Source organism: Elgaria multicarinata, chromosome 11 (genome assembly GCF_023053635.1).
Source record: "Elgaria multicarinata webbii isolate HBS135686 ecotype San Diego chromosome 11, rElgMul1.1.pri, whole genome shotgun sequence".
Taxonomy (NCBI): domain Eukaryota; kingdom Metazoa; phylum Chordata; class Lepidosauria; order Squamata; family Anguidae; genus Elgaria; species Elgaria multicarinata.
In genome coordinates, this window is record NC_086181.1 from 18,549,791 (window position 1) to 18,572,028 (window position 22,238).

A 22,238-nucleotide genomic window follows, 5' to 3' on the forward strand; every position below is an offset into this window, starting at 1 on the left:
ACTGCCTACATTTTTCTTTCTATTACACATCTCTCTGCTGTTCTACAACCTCCCAGGCTGCTTCCACTCCCTGATCGGGGAAAAAGGCTCTAGGTGAGGAATTAATTCATGATGTCTTCCCCAAGGAGGCTTCAGGCTGTCAGAGAGATGAGGACAGGACACTCACACACATTCCTCAGTCATTTCATAAGTAAGGTCAGCACCAGAACCCTGAACAAAACCCATGAGAATGAATTTCTTTTCGAAAGCAATTTCTTTTCTATTGAATTGAATAAGAATGGTTGGATTTTTTTTCAGTTTAAATGTTTTATTGTTTCAAAAACACAAACATCGCAAAAACAACAAAGAACATACAAAGTTAAAATGGGCTTCCGATTTTCTCCACAGCAAAGATATAACAATATTTTTCTTACTCTATAATTACAAAAAAATCCCCTCTTTCTATTATCTTAAAGTTTTCTTATTCGTTGAATCCACAGAGAAACGAATCATTTTTTTCTAATTCCGCAAAAAAGTCAATAAGAGGTTTCCATTCGATTATAAACCTAGATGTTGACTTTTCTCTAATTATTGACATACGTTTTGCCATCTCCACCAATTCCAACAACTTCACCAGCCATTCATCCATTGTAGGTAATGTTGATCCTTTCCACTGTTTTGCACATAATAGTCTCGCTGCCGTTATCATATATAAGAAGAAGGTTCCATAATGGTTGAAAATTTTGTAGGAGAAATTTTCAGCCCAGCACTAACTTAAAAGTCTGCAATCCTGTGTGTGCTTGCTTAGGAGCAAGTCCCACTGAGCGTACATGAGAGACATCCCGAGAGAGAGAGGCTCCCTCATCAATTTTGGAGGGACAAGGAGTAAATGTTCCAAGCAGCACCCTCGGCAATAGTCACTACATCACTGGAAATTTCAATATCCTCTAGCGACAGAGGAATGGACAGATCACATACAGTTGTCAATTTATTTATTTTTTAAGAAGTGATGCAAAAGAGACTGGGGAGAAAATCTGATCTCCCTTCCTGGACATTTAGCCTAAATAAAATTTAAAAACTTATGTTTTGGACAAACAACTTGACTGCTTTCCCCTTCCCCTTTCTCACCTTGCTCTCTTCTTGTTAGATTCATTATTCCTCAAATTCCATTTCCATTTTGGGGGGGACCGGACATTGTTTGTATTTAGATTTGAGGCAGTCACCCACTTAAATAACTCTTACAGTAAATTTGCAAGCACACTTGCTAGGGAATAAGCCTCACTGAATTCAGTGGGGCTTACTCCTGAGTAAAGATGCTAACCATTTGTCAGACATAACACAAAGTAAGCCATGTGTGTCTGTAAGAAACATTTCAAGTTTCACTGTCAGGTAATACATCTCCTAGAACCAATAGGATATGCACAAAATTGTCTGATCTCTTCATCAGGCAAGATATTACAAAAACAGATGGGCTGGAGAGAGGAAGAAGAAAAAATTGATTTGATGTTGAATCCACGGTCAGAGTCTTAAGATGGAATGGAGGAAGAGCTGCATACATTAAATGGATTGGTTTTACTAGGTGTCATGTAGGTTTCAGGTTACACCTAGGATTGCAGGGAACAAACACACACTTAATGGCTGATTCATGTAATGGGGAAATCATCCATTATGTGTTTGTTTATCTCAATAACCTGAAACCTGTATAATGCCTAGAAGAGCAGCCTTCCCTGACCTGGCATCCTTCAGATGTGTTGGACTGCAACTCCCAATTATGGGCGTTGCTGTCCAATACATCTGGAGGCTGCCAGGTTGGGGACAGCAGAGCTTTAGGACAGAAGTGAGCAGAAAGCAAATCTCCAGATGTTTTGGACTTCAACTTCCAGAAGCCCCTACCAGCATGATCAACGGTCAGGAATGCTGGGAGTTGAAGTCCAAAACTTCTGGAGATCTACTTTCTGCCCACCCCTGCCTCATGGTAACTAACCTGGCGCCATCAAGATGTTTTGGACTACAATTCCCATCAGCCCTATCTAGCACAGCCAATAATCAGCTACTAGGGGAGCTGTATTCTAAAACATCAGGAGGGCGCCAGGTTACATATCAATCTACTTAGGTCTGCAACCTTGTCCAGAACTGACCATGCTGACATCTAACTTTTAACATTGCCAGCCATCCCTGTATTTGCACCGGGTGCTGCACCGATAGAACTTCTCTCTGCAACACAGCTCTTAAAAGCACAACCCATCCGTCAGGAAAAACGCCCAAAACAGCCCTCCCCAACTTGGTGTCCTCCAGATGTTTTGGACTTCAACTCGCATCAGTCCCAGAGAGAATCAGGTAAGGGAGGCTGGGCTATAATTCACGAAAAGAAAATGTTGTTACTGACCTGGGAATAGTAGAAGCCATTGACACAGTCTATTCTGGGAACCATAGTTACCAGGGCTGCGCATCCGCACGCTTTTTATTGCACTGTTACTCACCCTCGCGCTGCATGCTGGGAGTTGTAGTCTTCTCTGTGTCACAATGGAGCTCTAGCTTCTATACCTGTATTATTATTACAGTCAGTCTCTCTCATCCTTCAGTCCTCCCCAGCTTCTGCCTCAATACATACCGGGGGCTGTAGTTTTCCCAATGCCCTGTTGGTGCATTTTGGGAACGGTGGTTCCCAGTTCACTTCCGTCCGGCCCGTGAAGCATGCCGGGAGTTGTGGTTCCATCCTGACGCCCAGGGCTTGTTGGGAAGCGTAGTTTCTCCCTCCTCTGCACAGTCAGACTGGCCTTAAAACAAGCCGTTTCGGGGACAGTCATGGTGGTGGGGAGACTTTTGCGCTTCAGCTTCTTCAGGGTAAGATGTCTTCCATCCAGGTTTCCGGGGGGAAGGCGGGTGTTTCTTTTCCTCGCCGCGGCAGGCATTTGCCCAGAATGGAAAGTGGGTATTAGGCTGGGCAATGGTGGAAGGAATTTAAAAACAAGTCGGGAGGGTGCGGACGTGAGAAGTTACGGCAGCTTTTAAGCCCCGGAACCTGCTTGTACTGCCATGGAAACTCCTAATGAGGAGTGGTTTTGTAGAGCATGTACAGAGTGCGCTCCTCCGGGTAACGCTCTCTCTCTCACTCACACACACACAACCCTACGAGATTGTAGGGGAAAGTATCTTAGTGGAAAAGACGCGGTTGTAGACTCGCCCGGCCATCTCTAGAAACTTTAATACTGCTTGTGGCATTGAGATTCCCCCAATCCATGCTGGCTGCGGTTGGTGGGAGTTGTAGTCCAAGACATTTGGAGGGCCCCCAGCTGGAGACGCCTGGGCTAGGGCGACCAAGCATCTTAACGAGTCCAGGGCCTGGTTCCTTGGCAAATAAGCTGGTGGCTACTTATTTAAAAACGACAACAGTACTCTAATGATGAAATGAATTGTCCCTAGTTAGCTGGTGCAAATATTACTTGCCTTGGGAACTTGGTTAGCCGGGGACTGGCTGGGAAACGACAGTCTCTGCAAATTGCAATCGACTTCGTGTCTTTTAAAGCAAACGAACAAGGTTTCTGATCTTCAAATGTTCTTTAGGGTTGCGGAGGAGTGACAGTTTTTAATAGAATAGTTCAGAGGATTTTCAGTGGTGTCAGAAGAGACAGGAGGTAATGGTGGGGGTTATGGCCTAGATACATATCCTTTAAGGGTGCCTTATTCTGTAATAACTTCCGCTTGTGGCTTCCTACTACACAGATGAAGATATTCATTTCACTTACAGTTGTATCTTGAATTTCTGACTCTTGTGTTTAAAAGTGTTTAAAAGATGTACTGTATTTCTTCGATTGTAAGACGCACACTAATTTCAGTACCACTAACAGAAAAAAAAAAACACCCTAAGACTCACCTACGATTCTAGGACGCACCCTATTTTTAGAGATGTTTATATGGGGGGGAAAGTTTGTCTAAGAATTGAAGAAATAGGGTATTTGTGTGTTGTGCAGTTCAGTAGTGCCTGTGTTTTATTTTCTACCTCTAGCAGTAAATGGTGTATGTGTGTGCGCTTTGTTTGTATCCGGCTGTAGGGACTCCTGTGTGGAATTTGGGGGCATTTTATGTCACTGTGTACTTGGGGCTTTTGCGTTGAGGGTGGCGAAGAACCAGGCGCAGCCTCTGTCAGCGATTGGCCGAGTTTCCCTAATGTCACAGACGGGTGGGGCAGGCAGGAGAGTCTTTACCTGCTATTGGCTGAGCTGCTGTGATCCTAGAGAAGGGCATATGGCAGGGATATAAGAGTCTGGGGAAAGAAGGGTGGAAGTGAAGGCAAGGGGGTAGGAGTCTGGACAAGTCGCTTATGGGCATGAGGGGCAAAAGAGAAGGCCAGAGGAAAGAATCTGAGAGGGCAAGGAAAAGCGGGAGACAGAATGGAAAGTTGGGAGACCTGCGGGTGGCTAGGAGGGGCAGAGGTGAGGAACCCGGAGGCGTTACTGGACATGGAAAAATGCAGGGCTCAATCTAAGGCTTTCTTTTTAAAGTGCCATATGGAGGGGGGATTTTAGGGGGCCGCAATGCACAGGAAGGGGGTTAATCCTTCCCTCCCAAACTGTTATCCCCGTGGAAATCCCCCTACCCCCGCCGCTGCCAATCTTAGGGAAAAAAACCTGCCTGTGTTAGGAAAAACCTCACATTAGCCTGAGTAGATTTCCTCCTCCTTAAGGTTAATTTCCATGTATGGGGGTGGGGGAGGGGCACTGTAGCACATAGGGAAGAGGAATAATAATATAATATATTTATTTATTTATTTATTTATTACCCACCTCTCCCTTTGGATCAAGGCGGGGAACAATATCAGTACAAGAATCAGCACATCTTAAAAAATTCTTGATTCCACATTCATCTGGTTGGCCTGCCGGAAAAGGCTAGTCTTCAAAGCGGTCTTAAAATCACAGAGAAAGTTAATTTTACGAATCTCCTCTCCCTTCCCCTCCCTAGCTGCAGTCCCCTTTGAAAATTGCTCATGGCAGTTAAGCTGAGGGGGGGGGGGAAACACCTTCCATTGACACCTGTTGACATTTCAAGCCCCATAGAAGAGATCTGGGCTTGTGGGCAATAGATTCAGGGCCAAGGCCCCATCAGCCCAGAGCTAGCAAAGCACTTCCAGAGAGCATATGCTGCTGTGAAATTACCGCCAGATCTTTGGCAGTAGGCCACTAATGGGATTGTATTGATTTGTCTGCCTTCTTCTCCCGCTTTGTGATTCTTACTGGGATTTATCTCCAGGGCTGATCTTCTTGGGGAGGCCCTTTCGGGCCGGTGTAGATGTGATGTCAGGGAACCCAGGACAAAACGCGGCATCTGGGCTTTACCACGAGCGGCAGCGCCTTGAGCTGTGTGCTGTCCATGCCCTCAACAATGTCCTGCAGGAACGACGTTTCACCCAGGAGGCGGCTGATGAGATCTGCAAGAAGTGAGTGGTTTGGGCGTCTGGTAGCTTGGCTTAGTGTTTGTATGGCTATAAACACTGCAAGTTCCCCACAGGATGTATACAGGATGCTCCTGTGATCAGTCTAAAGGAGAGTTCTCCAACCTGGTGCCCTCCAGGGATGTTAGACTACAGCTCCCATCATTCCTGTCCTTGAGCCATGCTAGCTGGGAGTGATGGGAGATGTATTTCAATATATCCAGAGGCCACCAAGTACCATCAGCATCCCCTGACCAACACCTGGTTTTGGTTCCAAAGAAAAACTAAATACATTAAAAATGTTTATTTTGGGATTCTGGGGAGATCAACTCTAAGTTCAGAATTAATTACGTAGTAACAGACCAATGGGTTGTTTTTTCCCCCTCATAAGCCTGCCTACTAACATGACCATAATTTCAACTGCAAAACTTGAGAGTTTGCAAAATATGGAAACTGGATGGTGGGCAGCAAGAGGAGAAACGTGTTTGGGCTGGGAAATGTGGCTGGAGCGTGGAGTTGGACAAGTGGCTAGTCCTGGGTGATGCTTAGGCCTGTGTGTATATATTATGAATCCCATGGGCAAAATTGAGAGAAATGCGGTTTGGAGATTTTTTTCATCTATGTTCAGCTCTCAGGTTAGAATTTTAGGAAAGCAAGTAATTGTTTTCTTTTAAGTAGTTATTAAATAATTATTTACTGGACTAAGTATTTGGTAGGTAGGAGGAGGGTGATTCAGTGTGCCTGTTCTAGCTGACCTGTTGGGTCCTGGAGTGTATCTGCATCATTTCCTTTATTTTCCACAATCTGACAATGATGAGGACTAGAAAACTGAAAGCTCCAGATGGAATTACTGCATGCCTCAAATGGAAAAGGTGAAGAGCTCCTCTCACAGGGCTCCATAGGTAGTGCTGCGCACGCACGCGCACCTCTTAAATGGGTCTTCTTTAAACCGCACACACCTCTTCTGCTCAATGTGCACCTGCCGCTCTCTGAAAGGGCCCCCTTCTCCTCGTGTGCTTTGAAGCTGTTGGTTCAGCTTCCTCATCACCGATGGAAGAGGCCACCTGCATCCTTCATGAGTGGAATGGGCAAATCCCAAGGTGTCTTGCATGAGACACTGAGATTCAGTTTCACTGAGAACCATTGGTCATCGTGACACTTTAATTAGCACCGTGCAGATAATATCTTGCACTCTGTAACCACTTCAGTGAAACAGGTGTAAGCTACACAAGTAAGCATCTGAAATACGGCTTCTTCTCCAGTATGGATCTCTTGATTTATAGTTCATTTATACTGTGTTGTTCTGGAACAACTAGGAGCCTGCGAGACTTCCCTGGGGTACAATATTTCTCTGGGAAAGCCAAGACAACAGTTATAAAGGAAGAAGTATGCATCCTTTATTCTTGATGTGTTTTCCAGGGTAACTCTCTGGGGATAAAGGGTTGTCCAGCTTGAAACAAACACAAAACCACCCCAGCCAAACACTAATGTGTGAAATAACATGTTTAAAACGGAAGTAATTTCCTTCTGGACAAGGTTATGTGAACCTGAATGTACAAGAAAAGAACTATCTTAATACTACTCATAGTGATGATGACGATGATATTTAATAATAACATAGTACCTTCCCCAATCTGGTGCCTTCCAGATGTTTTAGACTGTGGCTCCCATCAGCCCCGAGCACTGACCATGCTGGTGGGGCTGATGGGAGTTGTAGTCCAATAAGTCTGGAGGACACCAGTGGGGGAAGGCTGATTTAACATGTAATTCAAGGGAGGTAGCAAAGGAAAAGGAAGACGGAGGATAAATGTGGTAAGAATCAAATCCTTGGTGCCCTCCGGATGGTTTTGACCAGAAGTCTCAGCATCCCTGACTGTTGACGCTGCTTGCTTGGGCTGATGTAGGGCACCAGGAGGGAGAAGGCTGGCTTATAGGGAGTTGGGCCTATTTGCAGTAAGGGACAGGGGAAGGAAGGAAGAGAGGTAGCATCATGCAGGAATTGTGGCAGGCAGTTCCAGGCATAAGGGGCAGCAAGGGAGAAAAGACGGGGTCATTTGGAGCAGTGAGACCTCAGCTATTCCCCAGTGCTTTATTCTGTTGTCTGTGTCCAGCACTCTGATGCTAAGACAAGCCTGTCTTTCTTTCTTTTTCCCCGCTAACAGGCTGGCCCCCGATGCCAGGTGGAACCCCCACCGCAGCTTTCTGGGGACCGGGAACTATGACGTCAATGTCATCATGGCAGCTCTCCAAAGCGCCGGGCTAGAAGCCATCTGGTGGGACAAGCGCAGGTCAGGGAGCAAGCATCTACCTTTGCTTCTTCCAGCTGTCCCCAACCTGGTGCCCTCCAGTTGTGTTGGACTGCAACTCTCAGCATCCCCCAGCTGGCTTGGGGATACTGGGAGTTGTAGTCCAATATAATCTCGAGGGCAACAGGTTGGGGACATCTGGTTTCATCTGTCTCCTTCCCCTCTGCACAAGGGTGCCTTGCAAGCTCCAAGCTTCTGCAAGATTGCTACAAAAGCTGGCTTGCGAGCATCTGCCATTCCCTCTTCCAATAGGACACTCCTGCTTTCTGTTCACTTAATTTGCTATATTTCTATACTGCCTTTGTGCCAAATCGCCCAAGGCAGCTTGCCATTTCAAACATTAGCTTACTGTCAAAGATGCACGATGCGAAAGGAAGCAGGCGTGCGGAGGGCAGAGGAGAAATAAGCAGGCTCAGGTGCTAGCACTTTCACGCTGCGACGTGGTGGTGGTGGTGGTGATGGGAGAACTTGCAGCCTTCCAGATGTTGTTGGACTCCAACTCCCATCAGTCTCAGCCAGCATGGCCAACGGTCAGGGATGTTGGAAGTCAAACAGCCTCCAGAGGGCTGTGATTTCCATCATCCTTGACCATGGGCTGATAGGAGTTGCAGCCCTCCCAGAGTTCTTGGAGTGCATGCTCCCCCACCCCTGCTTTGTAGAGTAACGTGCTGTCCTTGCCAGGTCCCACGTCTCTCTTTCTGTTTTAGGCCGCTGGAGCAGCTCTCCTTGGAAGGAGTTTTTGGGTTCATTGTCAACGTCCCGTCCAACGTGTGTCTGGGCTTCCTGTCTCTTCCCTTGAGGCGTCGGCACTGGTTCGCTGTGCGTCAGCTTGATGGCATCTACTACAACCTCGACTCCAAGCTGAAGGCTCCGGCTCCGATTGGTGGTGAAGCTGATCTCAGGTACTGATAGAATGGTGGCTTTAGAGGCTGAGAAATAGGCAACCTAGTGCCCTCCAGATGTTTTTGATTCAAATGTAAGCCTATGCGGCAGGGTCTTGCTATTTACTGTTTTACTCTGTACAGCACCATGTACATTGATGGTGCTATATAAATAAATAATAATAATAACTCCCATAATCCATGACCATTGCTCATGCTAGGTTTCGCTTATGGGAGTTGTCATCCAAAACATCTGGAGGGTACCAAGTTGCCTGTCCCTGGTATATCCTAAGAATATCTTCATTTTTATTTATTTTAAAATGCTTATGCTGTCGTTACCCCCTCAAAGTGAATTCAAGGCAGCTGATAGAAAAGCATATTGTGCAATAAATTAAAAAAACCACAATGTCAAATGACAAGAAAATCAACAACCACAAATAATAAAACATCAAATCATGGGGTTAAGAACATAAGAGCCATGCTGGATCAGACCATGGGCCCATCTAGTCCAGCACACAGAAGCCAACCAGCTGTTGACCAAGAATCTACAAGCAGGACACAGGTACAGCAGCACCCTCCCTCCCATGTTCCCCAGCAAATGGTGCACCTAGCCTTGCTGCCTCTGCTACTGGAGGTAGCACATAGCTTTCAGGACCAGTTGCCATTGATAGCCTTCTCTGTGCATTTGTCTTATTTCCTTTTAAAGACATCTAAATTGGTATCCATCACTACGCCTTGTGGTTGCGAATTCCATAGTTTAACTATTTGCTGTGTGAAGAAGTCCTTCCTTTCATATGTCCTGAATCTCCCTCCATTCAGCTTCGTGGGATGACCCCCACTGATTATGAGAGAGGGAGAAAAATGCTTCCCTATCCACTTTCTCCACGCCATGCATAATTTTGTACACGTCAATCATCTCTCCCCCTTTCTCTCCTTTTTTTTTCTAAACTAAACAATCCCAGCTGTTGTAACCTTCCCTCAGAGTTGCTCCAGCCCCTGGGTCATTTATTCGCCCTATTCCGGAAGCTGCAGCTTGTACAAAATGCGGCGGCCAGATTGATAGCTGGAACAGGGAGGTTTGAGCATATAAGACCGATTCTGGCCTGCTTGCATTGGCTGCCTATATGTTTCCGAGCCCAATTCAAGGTGCTGGTCTTAACCTACAAAGCCTTACATGGCTTGGGACCACAATACCTGATGGAACGCCTCTCCCGACATGAACCTACCCGTACACTGCGCTCAACATCTAAGGTCCTCCTCCGAGTGCCTACTCCAAGGGAAGCTCGGAGGATGGCAACAAGGGAGAGGGCCTTCTCAGTGGTTGCCCCCCGACAGTGGAATGATCTTCCTGATGAGGCTCGCCTGGTGCCAACGTTATCTTTTCGACGCCAGGTCAAGACTTCTCTCCCAGGCATTTTAACAGCATTTAACAACGTTAAGTTTGTTTTTAATGGACCCCAGAATTGTTGTTTTTAAATGGATAGTGTTGTTTTTACACTGTTTTTATGTTTTTAAAATTTTTGTATACTTTTAATGTTTACTATTTTTAATTGTTGTAAACCGCCCAGAGAGCTTCGGCTGTGGGGCGGTATATAAATGTAATTAAATAAATAAATAAATACATTTTCTGTGCCCAAAAGCCTTCCGGAACAGCCATTGAAATGGCTCCGTTTCTAGTAGCTACCCTACGCATCTCGTTCAACAATGATATCTGGAGGAAGGCCTGTAGGATGTTAAATGGAGCATGCAGTGAGGAATCTATGGAAGAAGGTGGTTCTTAAGGTGCCCAGACTAGGTTCAGAGACGGGAATAGATTAGCCCTGAGTTATACTCTGGGAAAAGGTTAGGGTCTCTCCATCTACCCCAGCAAGTGTATCCAAGGTTATACTCTTTGGAGGATGGTCTAAATAGAATAATGCAGGGGATATGGATCTGAGGGGTTGTAATTCGGGGAAATGATCCCACCCCCTTTTGTATGTGCTGATGTTGCAAGGAGTGATAGGCGCAACTCCCCTGCTCTTCCCTTTCCAGCCCCCAGAAATCTGAAACCATCTTAGAACAGCCTAGGACCAAGATATCTGAAGGGCCACCATCTTCTGCCTCCAGGGTGGCAGATCTGTGGCTCTCAAGGTGTTGTCGGAATTCCCAACTCCCATCAACCCCTGGCCATTGTCCAGCCTGGCTGGGGTTGATGGGAGTTAGAGCCACGAACCTGCATGACGCTGTCCCAGCTTAAGTATTACCCCCTCCAGAGACACTCTTTGGCATGTGCCCACCTTTCTTTTAGCCACTGTGCTAAAACTAGGGCTGTTACCCAAATATATATATATATATATCTGAGGTTGTGATCCTTGCTTACTTACTTGTGAGTAAGGCCCCCTGAACAGTGTGGGGACCTGTCGCTGAGAAAACAGGTTGTGCTGTTGGTTAATTGCATGACTTCTTAAATTTGCACATGGGTATATGCCACAGTTATTGCTTATAACTCTAGCTGTGTTTTTATATAGCTGCAGCTAAAAATAAAATCGAAGCAAAATGTGTATTTTCTGTGTGTGTTTAAGAAGATGCATGTCTGTGTCACAGCGGTCAGCCCCTGTTAGAGGTGCTACAATGGCATTTGCAGCCTGCAATTTTTTGCAATTCGGCTATTAAATAATAAAACTCTTGTATAAAATCTGCTGCATGATTGGGGCGTTTTTTAAAAGCTCTCCGCCCCTCAAAAACAGATTCAAACCTTGCGGCTACAGCTCAAAACGGTTGGTGGAGCCTTTGACAATCAAGGATGTGCTCATTCTTGTCAATGGTTGCTTGTCTGTTTCTGTTACTCAGACTCTGTCCTGAATAATAATAATAACAAGAAGAAGAAGAAGTAGAAGTTTTTACTTGATGACTTATTTTGGAATTGTCAGCTGCCTTGATCCGGCAGTGGAGAGGCAGAAGCGGTTCAATGTAAGCAAGTGTAAGGTGATGCACGTTGGGGCAAAATCCCCCAACTTCAAGTATAACTTAATGGGACCTGAGCGGGTGATGACCGAACAAGAAAGAGATCTTGGGATTGTGGCGGGCAGATCGATGAAAATGTCCACCCAGTGTGAGGCCGCTGTAAAGAAGGGAAACTTCATGTTAGGCATTATAAGAAAAGGAATTGAGAATAAAACTGCCAGTATCGTACTGCCTTTATACAGATCTGTGGTGCGACCACACTTAGAATACTGTGTACAGTTCTGCTCACTGCACCTACAAAAGGATATTATAGAGCTGTAAAAAGTGCAGAAAAGGGCAACTAAAATGATTAAGGGGCTGGACCATCTCCCCTATGAAGGAAGGTTACATCAGCTGGGATTGCTTATCTTGGATGGAGTCATTTTTCTCCCTCTCTCAAAATATTAGAACCTGGGGTCATCCCATGAAGCTAATTGGTGGGAGGTTCAGGGCAAATAAAAGGAAGTACTTCTTCACACAGTACGTAGTTAAATTGTGGAACTCACTACCACAAGATGTAGTGATCAGTGGCTACTAGCCCTGATGGTTGTGTGCTATCTCCAGTATTTGAGGCAGTAAGCCTGTGTGCAGCAGTTGCTGGGGAACATGGGTGGGAGGGTGCTGTTGCACCATGTCCTGCTTGTTCATTCCTGGCCGATGGCTGGTCGGCCACTGTGTGAACAGAGTGCTGGACGAGATTGTTCCTTGGTCTGATCCAGCATCAGGGCACTTCTTATATTCTTAAGTATTAAAGCTTTAAATAAATAAACTAAAATGATTTTTGCATAGAAGCTACCTGGCTTGTTGTGGCCAGGGGAGTTTCCAGACAAGGACAGATTTCATCAAATTCATGTAATGGACTGGGAAAAGGTGGGAGGCGTGTGTGTGCATAGCTGGGGTAGGGGTCAGTGTGGGATCAGCCAAGCTAACATGAAGAGGAGACATGAGGCAGGAGGAATGTGAAGAACACAATATGGCCATCCGGGGGTGTGAAACATGGATGCCATCTGTAATCTAAACAGTTGCTGGAGCATCAAAGCATAGAGGCTCCGAGAATAACCCCTTGCCCTCAAAAGCCACCATTAAGCCAGCTTGTCTCCAAAAGTGCTGCGGTGCTTTTATCTCCCTTCTGGTCAAAGCCAGCCCAGTGATGCTCCTGGAATCTCATTCCTCCTCATGCTGGGCTGTGCTCTGGGGGAGGTCCCACTTGTGCTGAATAGAACAGACGAGATCCCTCCGGGTTAGAGGTGGCAATGGAGCAAGGCCGAAATCTGGAGAACAGCCACCCAGGGCTGGTGCTGGATTTCTGAGAATGGGTGTTTGGGAGGCTGGCCCCAGGCTGCCTCTAGGAGGCCTGCAAGATTCCTGACCTGTTGTTTTTCTCTCCCTCCCCTTCCCCCACAGGGTATTCCTCCAGGATGTTCTGTCTCAGGGCCCCTGCGAATTGCTGCTGGTTGTCCCCCAAGAGACCGGCGAAGCTGGGAACTGGCTAAGCACTGTCAGGTGATCCCTGGCACCCAAGACTCCACCTGGGCCTGCTGGACCTGAAGCACTCTGCTCCGTCCCCTTTGTGCCGGTTGCTGCATGTGCTATGGGGAAGGAGGGCAGCAGTGCCCCTTCGTTTACACTGCCACTCTGAGAGCTGTCCGTGAAATCCATCCTTCCCTCTCCCCTTCCAGGAAATGGGTGTTCCCAGCCCCCCTCCATTCTTTTTAATGACTTTGCCTGTTCCAGGACATTATGGAATAAAGGATGTGGTACCAAGTGGCAGAGGGTCTCCTCCTGGCATGACCATTTAGAGCACAGGAATAGCCATGCAAGGGTCTTTGGCCAACCGGATCTTTCTGGAGGCGGGGGGAGTCTACAGGCAGGGCTTGATGGTGATAGCCGTCCCCTGGGTGATCCCCACCATGTGACAGTCGGTGGTACGAATGTGGCTTCGGCCTGGAGGCTGTGCATCTGACCAACAGGGATAGCGGAGCTCTCCTCTTTGTACTGCTGTGATCCTTTTGTAGAAAGCCATTTCCGCTTAAGCATTGTAATAGGTTCATTGGGTTAAGTAAGAACGTCTTCGCCTTTGCCTTAAATCTGCCCCCGCTTACGCTTTTGAAAGGCGTTGCTCTGAAGGAAATTGGGAGGGAAGGGAAGGGAGGGTGCATGTGGAAGAGCCGAAGATGTCAAGCCAAAGCTTGCGTCGGCGAGTGGAACCTTTTGAGGAGCTTGGGGGCTGTTGTACTCAGAACAGCGGCACTTTCCATTGGGGGGAATATGTGGAGAGCAGTGGTGTAGTGGCACCAAGGTCCGCAGGGACACAGCACTGGCACTTTTTTAGTTGCAGGGACTCAGATATCGTCTGCCGCCCTCTTCAGCATTCCCTGCTCCCTCTGAGCTTAACTGCAATTCTCACTGTAGCTGGGAGGAAAATGAATCTTCCAACAGCAATATATTTTTCCTTGCTGCAAAGCAAAGTATTCTGGTGTGGCTTGGTCTTGAATGTTCAATAAAGGCTGGTTAACTTCACAAAATACTTGCTTCTGGTAGAGATCAACACTGCTAGGACTGGTTTATTGGAATGGATTGACACAGCTGACTGAATTTTTGGACTACCTTGGGGACGTTGCTATGGGGATTGTTACGATGGGAGCCTGCACTTCAAAATTGACCATTCCAGCCCTGGCGGAGTGAGCCGTGCTCCTTCTGTTTTCTCTTGAAGCTTGCCTGTAATGGCATTGGCAGGGAAAATGGAATGCTTTCCAGGCAGGCTGTAGGGAAGATGGGATTAAGAACTCTGGAATAGCCTGGAGTGAAGTCAGAAAGGGAGAAAAGGAGATGGGAATGTGTGTGGGGAATTGGGAAGAACTATTGTACTAGAGTCCTGGTTTGGGCTGTGGAGAGCAAATTGGAGACCCCAGGTTGCAAGCACTCAATGGGGCCTCTCTGCCTTTAATTGTTGGCTGGCAGAAATTCAAAGGGGCAGCTTCTCCTAGCAGTGGTATGTTTGGGGGAACCTGTGCCTGTTGAATTTTTGCCTGCAGTTAAAGCATTAAAAAACCTGCAGGGTGGGAATAGAAGCAGCAATCCTTTCCATACAAGCGAAAACCTTGACCACTTGGAGGTTTTTTTTTTTTTTTCCTGTAAAAGGAAAATCTATCTCTCATGGCTGAGGAGGAAAAATTGCAAAAGCATATGCGGAGCGTCTTGCAAAAGGTCAAAACCCAGCATGGGGAACTGAGCAGTGGTAAGCTACTGCACTGCCCGCCTCTGTGGATCTCCCGTGACTATCCTCCAATGTTTCTGCCCTTTTTTTAAATTTAGCAACTCTGGTTCACGCTGTCCTTTTCCTGGTGGAAAATGCCCCTTACCGCCGCTGCAAAAGCTAAATGATGCAAAACAAATAAACGTGCATCAGAGTTTGTGATTCTTCTGTGTGAAGTGTGATGGTGGAGTGCAGGGAGAATGCCATAAATGAATGGTAGGGAAAGGCTGGGGTGACCACATTAGGGGTAAGTGAATGGGGTGGGGGTGAAAGGGCTTCTGGAGGTAAGCACGGATTTGCGCGTGGGAAATGGTGGGAGGAGGGAGAAAGTCCTTTATCTTCTACCATTTCACAGATTAAAATAGAAACGTCCTTGTATATTGGTTCCATCCCCATTTCCCCTACCTACTATCATTGCCTTGGCCCTAGCTTGTTACACAGAACATTGCTGAAGGCATTACTTTACCATGTCGTTGTGTGCCTTGTTCACTTATTCTGCAGCGGTCAATCCTCCACTGTCCTCAGAAACGTGTGCGCGTAAGCTGACCGTAACAGCTTCCTTTATATTAAACACACACACAACCTCACAATGGCTCTGCGTGTATTTTAAACAGCATTTTGGCACCTAAAACCTCCAGCGATATTTAGGTAGCCATGATAGAAGGGAAGTGGTTTAATGACCATTTGTTGTGGTCCATATGCATTTATTTGCATGTGGGTGCTTGAGTCACGATGCATCTTCCCCCTTCCTCCTTCCCCCCCTTTCCCCAGGTGGTCACTTACGCAACACCCCAAAATATGACAGCAGTTTGCATATGCTAATGTATATGTATGAATGCAAATTTGGAAATCATGGCCATAAATAGAAATAGAGTGCATCTCCCCATAGCAGGGAAGACTGTGTCCAAGTGACCAGAGTGCCTCCTTTTTTCCTGCTGTCCAGGTGTGCTTGATGGACATCTCCAAGGGCCCTTGGTTCCCCTCTTTCTTACATCTTTAAGCTGGACTTGGACAGTTCAGCCCTTCAAAGAGAGGACACCTTCAGATTCATTCATTTCATTTATTATATTTTGATACCACAGTCAGCCAAAGACAATCCAGGACCTGATTAAAAACTCATTAAATGCTGCCAAATGCCTGAACTAAGAGGGTTGCTTTAACTGGGTTCTGAAAGGGTTGGAGCCAGGCAGGCCTCATCAGGGATATTCCATAATTTGAGGGCCACCACTGAGAAGGCCTCTACCGTACTGCTACTCTCCAAGCCTCCCTCAATGCTGAACATAGTGTAGAAGATTGCCCTCTGTAAAATGGGGTGTGTGGTCACCCTACCACCCCAAGATTTAAATTTTTAGAGAATATCACAAAGTGTGTGTGTGTGTGTGTGTGTGTGTGAGAGAGAGAGAGAGAGAGAGAGAGAGAGAGAGAGAGAGAGCTGAAGAATTAGTGCATAGGCTTTAAAAACATTTTTTTAAAAATTAAGCATCTTTGGAGGAGGCAAAACTGCAATTTTCAGTGCAAGTATTTGGAAATAGGGGTTGCTCCTAGTTAAAAACGTAGTTGGGGCAAAGGGGAGTGTGGCCTGGGAGTGGGTGGGTGAGCAGGCATATACAGAGATTGTAACTGGGCCCAAAGGAGGTTGAACAGCCTTGCTGTTCTCAGCTTCAAAGAATTGGCCCTGAGGCTGAAAGCAAGAAAGACCAAATGAACTGGACTCTTTCCCAAAGGCTCTAGCTTTCTCCGGAGGCCTGTGGAGCTAGTTTGTCCAGCTCTCCACCCAAAGACAGTGAGTCTTAGGTACCGGTAAACAGAGGGGGAGTGAGTGAGGGGGGCATTTCAGGGTGAAATAGCCAGTAGCTGCTTCTTCAAAAACAAAAACACTTCCCTCGACTTTGTGGCCAAAGGGGAAGTAAAGTTCTCCTCTCACAAAGGCAGCCCCAGCGAGGCAGGAGAAATAGGCTCTGCTTTTAAGATCCACTGAGTTGACTTCCTCACAGAGTAGGCTGTTGTACGTATTCTATCATCGCTTTGACATCTTTATACCTTGTTTTCAGTGGTTCAGTTTCTGCTTGTTGGATTTTACGGCACACGCTCTGGTGTAATCTTTCTTGCTACTTTTTAAAATCTACATTGGCAATACGCAGGGTTACTAGAAGCAATTGTCGAGCAATTCTCTCCCCCTTTCTGTTCTCATTCTCCATAATACCACCACCTGTTCCTGCCCTGTCTTTTCATAACCTAGAAAAAAAAAACGATAGGCGAGGGGGAAGAAGGAAAGGAAATAATCACGGTCAAATGCTAGATTTTATTGTTGGCGACAGGACAGAGGACTCCAATTTCCAGTCTCTGAAGGTCTGAGGGCTTGTCTGTACGCGCTGTTTAAATGGCGCAGCTGCCAACTCACAGATGCATTGGGCTTTTCCTTGCATTTTTTTGAAATGTCATTTTACTATGACTTTTTCAGTTGCTCCAATATCACCACGTTGTTGTTTTTATCTGTCAGTGGAGGCTTTGGTCCAGGTTAAGAAATTGGGCATACCTAGGGGCGGATCCCAGCGCAGGGTAGGCATGGGAATGCAGGGCAGGGGGCACCAGGCGGTCTCAACAAGCCTCCTAATGGCAGCCAGGGTGATGTAAAAGTCGGGGAATGAAACTAAGGACAGTTAAGATATATAATGCACAGAGTTGCCATCAAAAAAAGGTTTACGTGGTTTTCCGTTCCCGCCATCTGACAACGGCACTGTACTTTTCCCCAGGCTGGATAGCCCAAGTTTACTCCTGCCGTGTAACTCTTCCGCTTCTACTTCGCAGCAGTGATGCTATGGGGTTTGAGGAGAATCAAGAGGCAACGTGGCGGCGTATAGACACAGCCTAGGATGTTATGCCACGATCCTTGAAACTTCTCAGTGTTTTAAACTCTTTATTTTCGCCACCTTTTCCTTTGTGCCTTGCTCTAACACATGCATCTCAATGTGTTGGACTACAGCTTCCAGCATCCCCCACCAGTTTGGGGATGGCTGACAAGTCCCTCGCCCATTGCTCAACATCAGGACCACTAGGCAGTTTCCAGCCTTGATTCTATTGATTCCTCCCAATAGATTGGTGTACCATGTATTTAGGACCATGTTTTATCCTACCTAATATGCTTTTTCAGGCCTGCTTAACATAAACATTGTGTATGATCAGGCTGCTAATTGCGTAATTTAGGAACTAGTGACTTCAGCTGTCTTAATAACAAATGATTAATAATAAAAATAATAGTAATAGGCTTATAATGGTAAATTATAGTGCTTTGCAATCTTGCAAATTATTGCTAATTATTATTAATTATTAATTATTTTTTGTTGTTTATTCGTTCAGTCGCTTCCGACTCTTCGTGACTTATTACTATACTATTATTCCTAATTGTATAGATGGACAAACAAAAGGATATAACCCTTTTTAAATGTGGAAAAACCATCTTCATGAACTTGGTAAAATCTATTGGGAAATACCATTCTTAAGACTGACCAACACATAAACAATTAGTGAGCAAGCTTTTGAGATCTCCAGAACTCTTCAGCAAGCCCAAGTGGGCGAGGCTGGCTTGATGTTGGAGCCACAAAGTCTGCAATTTAAGACTACAAAGAGTTGTGACTAAATGTAGACCGCATGGCTTCAATATCAAGACAGCTTACCCCGCCCCAATCTGCTTAATGTCCAGCCTGATGAAGCCTGTGAAACTTTGGGCACTATTTTGCTTGACTCTGGGTTTTGGAAAACTTCTTATGGCCAGCGCAACTTCCTTTTTCTTTTCTTTTAATGAACTTTGTAGTATATGCATTGGGCTCTGGGAGGCAGTAGAGAGTTGCAATTATTATCCCTCCCCCCCCCCCCTCGCCATATACATAACCACAGTCTGGAGATGGGCAAAGGGCTTCTGTAAAAACTCCCTTGATGTTTAAAAAATAATAATAATCAAGAATGGAAACTTTGTACAGCTGTGATAATGTTAGCTGCCTCAAACCATTTGTAGGTATTTTTTTAGCCCACTTTTCAATCAATAGATTTCCCAAAATATGGTCCAATTAAAATCTAGTAACATAGATAAAATCAAACCGTAATAAAACTATGGAAGGACATGATAGAATCCAGAGGTGGCATGAAACAGCTACGGCTCATGAAATGCCCAAAGAAGAAGGACGTAAGCGGCAGATCTCTTGCTGGACTGGAGATTTTCATCACCGGGTCTTAAAGCGTGGGAGCACACACACACGTATAGGAAGGTGGGATGGGCCCTATATAAATTAAAACGGTAGGAAGAAAGTGGATGTTCTCACTGCCCAATTTTATGGGATATTGTGCAATTTGCTACTGATAATTGCATGGGAAGGTGGAGCAGTGCATCCTCATCAAAGGGTCTTGTTTAGCCCTCCATTTCTACACTTAGGTATACGCAAGCTAGTAGCTCAGGCCCAACTTAGATGTGGTCTCTCTGGTCAGCAGTTACCGATGTGGAGTTCCATTTGGCCAGTGTCATGTTTTAAAAATGCTCTGTGTACATATTCTCCCATCCATACATGCTGTTGGTATATGCCAGAGATCTGTAGAACAGGTGGATGTGCTGATGGCCTGACAACACTGTATATGTATGAGTGGGTGGCAATGGTGTAGCAAAGCCAGGGCTGACAAAGTTGAAGCACCAGGACATTTTTGTTAACAGGAATGCTGACCTTCTATGCCACCCCCTTCAGATTTCCCTGTTCCATCCTAATTTAGCTGCAATTTTCACAGGAACTGGGGGCAAATAAATTTTCCCCAAACAATATATTGTTCCTGGTCTTCTGGGTGAGGGTTTAATCTTTACTGGGCAAGTATTGATAAGCTTTATTTTATTTTTAATATAAAATATTTATATCCCATCTGACCCTGCATATTTAAGGCTGTGTACAACACAATGTAAAACTATACAATATAATTGCCATGATCCAATCAAAGTTAACCATTCTAAGGTTGCAATCCTATACACACTTACTTGTGAAGAAGCCCTACTGAATTCAGTGGTTCTATCTTCTGTGTAAACATGCCAAGTATTGTGCAATAAGTCCCATAGATTTCAGAGGGAGAGATGTCTAATGTTCCCATTAAAATCCATGGGATTGGAACACTTTTAATTTGGCTGAATTATGCAACGTTTAAATATAAACTAAATAGCTCTCTAAACCAATTATAAATAATAACCACCTTGTGTTTTTTTAAAAAATAATAATGAGTGAAGCTTATACTGCCTCTGCATGAGTATATGCGTGCAACACATAGATAAAATAGAATGGTGGCAAGGCAGTCATAAACCTGTGGCAAAAGTCATGTTTACCTCAGTACCTCATGCTTGCTTTGTACCTCATAAAATTATGTGTCCCTGGCGAGATTCTATCCCAGTGCAGATGCTTTTGCCCAAGCAGTTTGTGACAGGAGCTTGTGTTCTCGACAGCTGTTGGCGTCTTTCAATGGCACCGTCCCATCTGCCACTCAACACTCCCTCCGCCGGTGCCAAAGACGCTCGGACAGAGGTGCTTTTGACTCCTCTTGGTACTGGGTGGTCGGGCCCAGTCTTTATTATGTGCCATGTTGTCCCCTCCAGCTGTGGTTCTGCACCCCTACAGCCTGCCTGTCTACCCTCCGGCACCCCAATGTTACTCCGGGCTGGTTCAGGTATGACCATTTGTATTCATATATGTGTGCATGCGTCGGTGTGTGAGCGTGCGATCTCCGTGCCATTGACAGGGCCCAGCTGTGTCTGGCTGGTGGTCTTGAGGGGACAGCTGATAAAGCCTCCCCCACAGATAAATCCCTCCATTCCTAAGTTATTTTTACAGAATTGCTCAGTGATTGAGTGCGAGAGATAGAAAGCCTTTCCCTTGTAAGGGGAGAGATATTTACGGCTCTTGTGGGAACCGAGAGAGATCAATCCATTTGGTACCTGATTCTATGGGTTCTGTTCAGCGTGTGTTCCAGATGGGCTGTGTCAATGGGCAGGCCCCATCATGGGTAAGGTCCCTGTAGGTTTAATTACGCCGTTAAAATGGTGGCTCCTGATGTCGGCAGGCAGAAGGATATATTTTGACAGGAGGGAAAAACGTTTGTGTGGCTAAAGACAAGGTTCATACTGCTCAAACTCTGGGATCTGGGAATTCACCATGTTTGGGGTTTCACTCTTCCCAGAACTGTTTCTCCCCCCCCCCCCAGTAACTCCACACTTTCTCCAATCCTTTAAACCAGCTAACCTGGTAGCTGATCAAAATGCTTTAAGACGCCATGCCATGTGTAAGCCCTTATGAGTCAATGGCCACTTCCGATCCATTTGTGAGGGACTTTACATAGCCATGCTCTCATTTACCTCACAGACGTAAACGCTGCTGTGAACTATTTAATGGGGGAAGGCGGGGGCACACGTGAATAAATGAGCCTAACTGGGCAAGGAAACTGGCATAGAGAAAGACATTGTGATGCCCAAATGGTTTCATCACAGGGGCGGGGTGCTCTAAGATCCCTTGGAGTTATGCTGAGGGTGCTGCTGACACAAAACTCTTGAAGCATGAGGTGTGCCATCGATGCCCCAAAGAACATGGCTATCTCAAGCAATTGCTTGGGTTGCATGTGCCATTCCGCAGCGCCTGGATTTCCCCTGAGAGGAACGACACAACTACCTCTCAAATTGCCCTCACTTTTTTATTTCATTTTTTGTCCCTTTCATTCTCCTGTGTTTTTATTTTTGTGGGTCTCTTGCGTGTGACAGGGAAACAATTTAAAGGTCTGTGGCCAAAGTGCTACCAACAAAGGGAACTGCTTGAGGTGCTTTTGGAATGATTATGATGGTCAGGTGTTGACATTTTTTCTCCTGTCTCTCATCTGCCAAAAAACCTAGCTGAACTCCTAGGTTTTATTTTAATTTATTTAATGTTATTTTCATTTTTTTAAAAAAATCGTTCACCTTTTCTACCTCAGTTAGGCACTCAAGATTGCTCACAAAATAGTTTAAGTGGTTCAAACTCTTGCAAGGTTCTCATTTAGAATATTGCCGATGATTTTATTGCTTCACGATAACGACAAAAGCAGAAACACACAATATTGATGACAAACCAAGGTAGACCCCAGACATGTTGCTGCTTGGGGCAGAAAACTTTAAATGGTAGTAAAAAAAATAGAAAGGAAAAAACTATAAATGATAAATTGACAATTTCCTGCCATTAAATGGTACCCCCAAAACCCACTGCTTGAAGGGGGTACATCCTACCCTTCTCGTGTACCATTAAAGACATGCAAATTGCAGCTATTTTTGTTCTTTTAGGATGAAGAGAGGAGCACAATTGAATTTTTTGTTTTGCTTCGTGTATCACAATACCACTCATGCCAACTGAAAACCTGGCAGA

The 22,238-nt window shown here is 45.6% G+C and overlaps 2 protein-coding genes across 4 annotated transcripts in view; both read left to right on the forward strand.

Moving 5' to 3' along the window:
- The first annotated feature begins 4,291 nt into the window (after positions 1–4,291).
- JOSD2 (Josephin domain containing 2) lies at positions 4,292–14,101 on the forward strand. 2 transcript variants are annotated; one of them, XM_063137716.1, is made up of 5 exons: positions 4,292–4,412; positions 5,227–5,413; positions 7,570–7,695; positions 8,421–8,615; positions 12,981–14,101. In XM_063137716.1, the coding sequence occupies exons 1-5, from the start codon at positions 4,301–4,303 to the stop codon at positions 13,081–13,083; spliced, it is 723 nt and encodes a 240-aa protein (XP_062993786.1). In that variant the 5' UTR covers positions 4,292–4,300; the 3' UTR covers positions 13,084–14,101. The 2 variants fall into 2 exon arrangements, with proteins under 2 accessions (XP_062993786.1, XP_062993787.1); XM_063137717.1 differs by lacking the exon at positions 7,570–7,695.
- A 6,182-nt stretch (positions 14,102–20,283) lies between these two features.
- The window catches only part of LOC134406531 (RNA binding protein fox-1 homolog 1-like), a 42,588-nt gene continuing 40,633 nt past the window's right edge, over positions 20,284–22,238 (forward strand). For both annotated transcript variants that reach the window (XM_063138002.1, XM_063138003.1), the window contains exon 1: positions 20,284–20,520. In XM_063138002.1, the coding sequence (XP_062994072.1) occupies positions 20,434–20,520 (87 nt within the window). In that variant the 5' untranslated portion in view covers positions 20,284–20,433. The remainder of the gene's footprint in view (positions 20,521–22,238) is intronic.

Coding starts and splice junctions, on each gene's coding strand:
- JOSD2 (XM_063137716.1), top strand. CDS start 4,301: ATGGGCATGAGGGGCAAAAGAGAAGGCCAGAGGAAAGAATCTGAGAGG. Junction 5,414..7,569: donor GCTGATGAGATCTGCAAGAA/GTGAGTGGTTTG, acceptor CCCCGCTAACAG/GCTGGCCCCCGATGCCAGGT. Junction 8,616..12,980: donor GGTGGTGAAGCTGATCTCAG/GTACTGATAGAA, acceptor CTTCCCCCACAG/GGTATTCCTCCAGGATGTTC.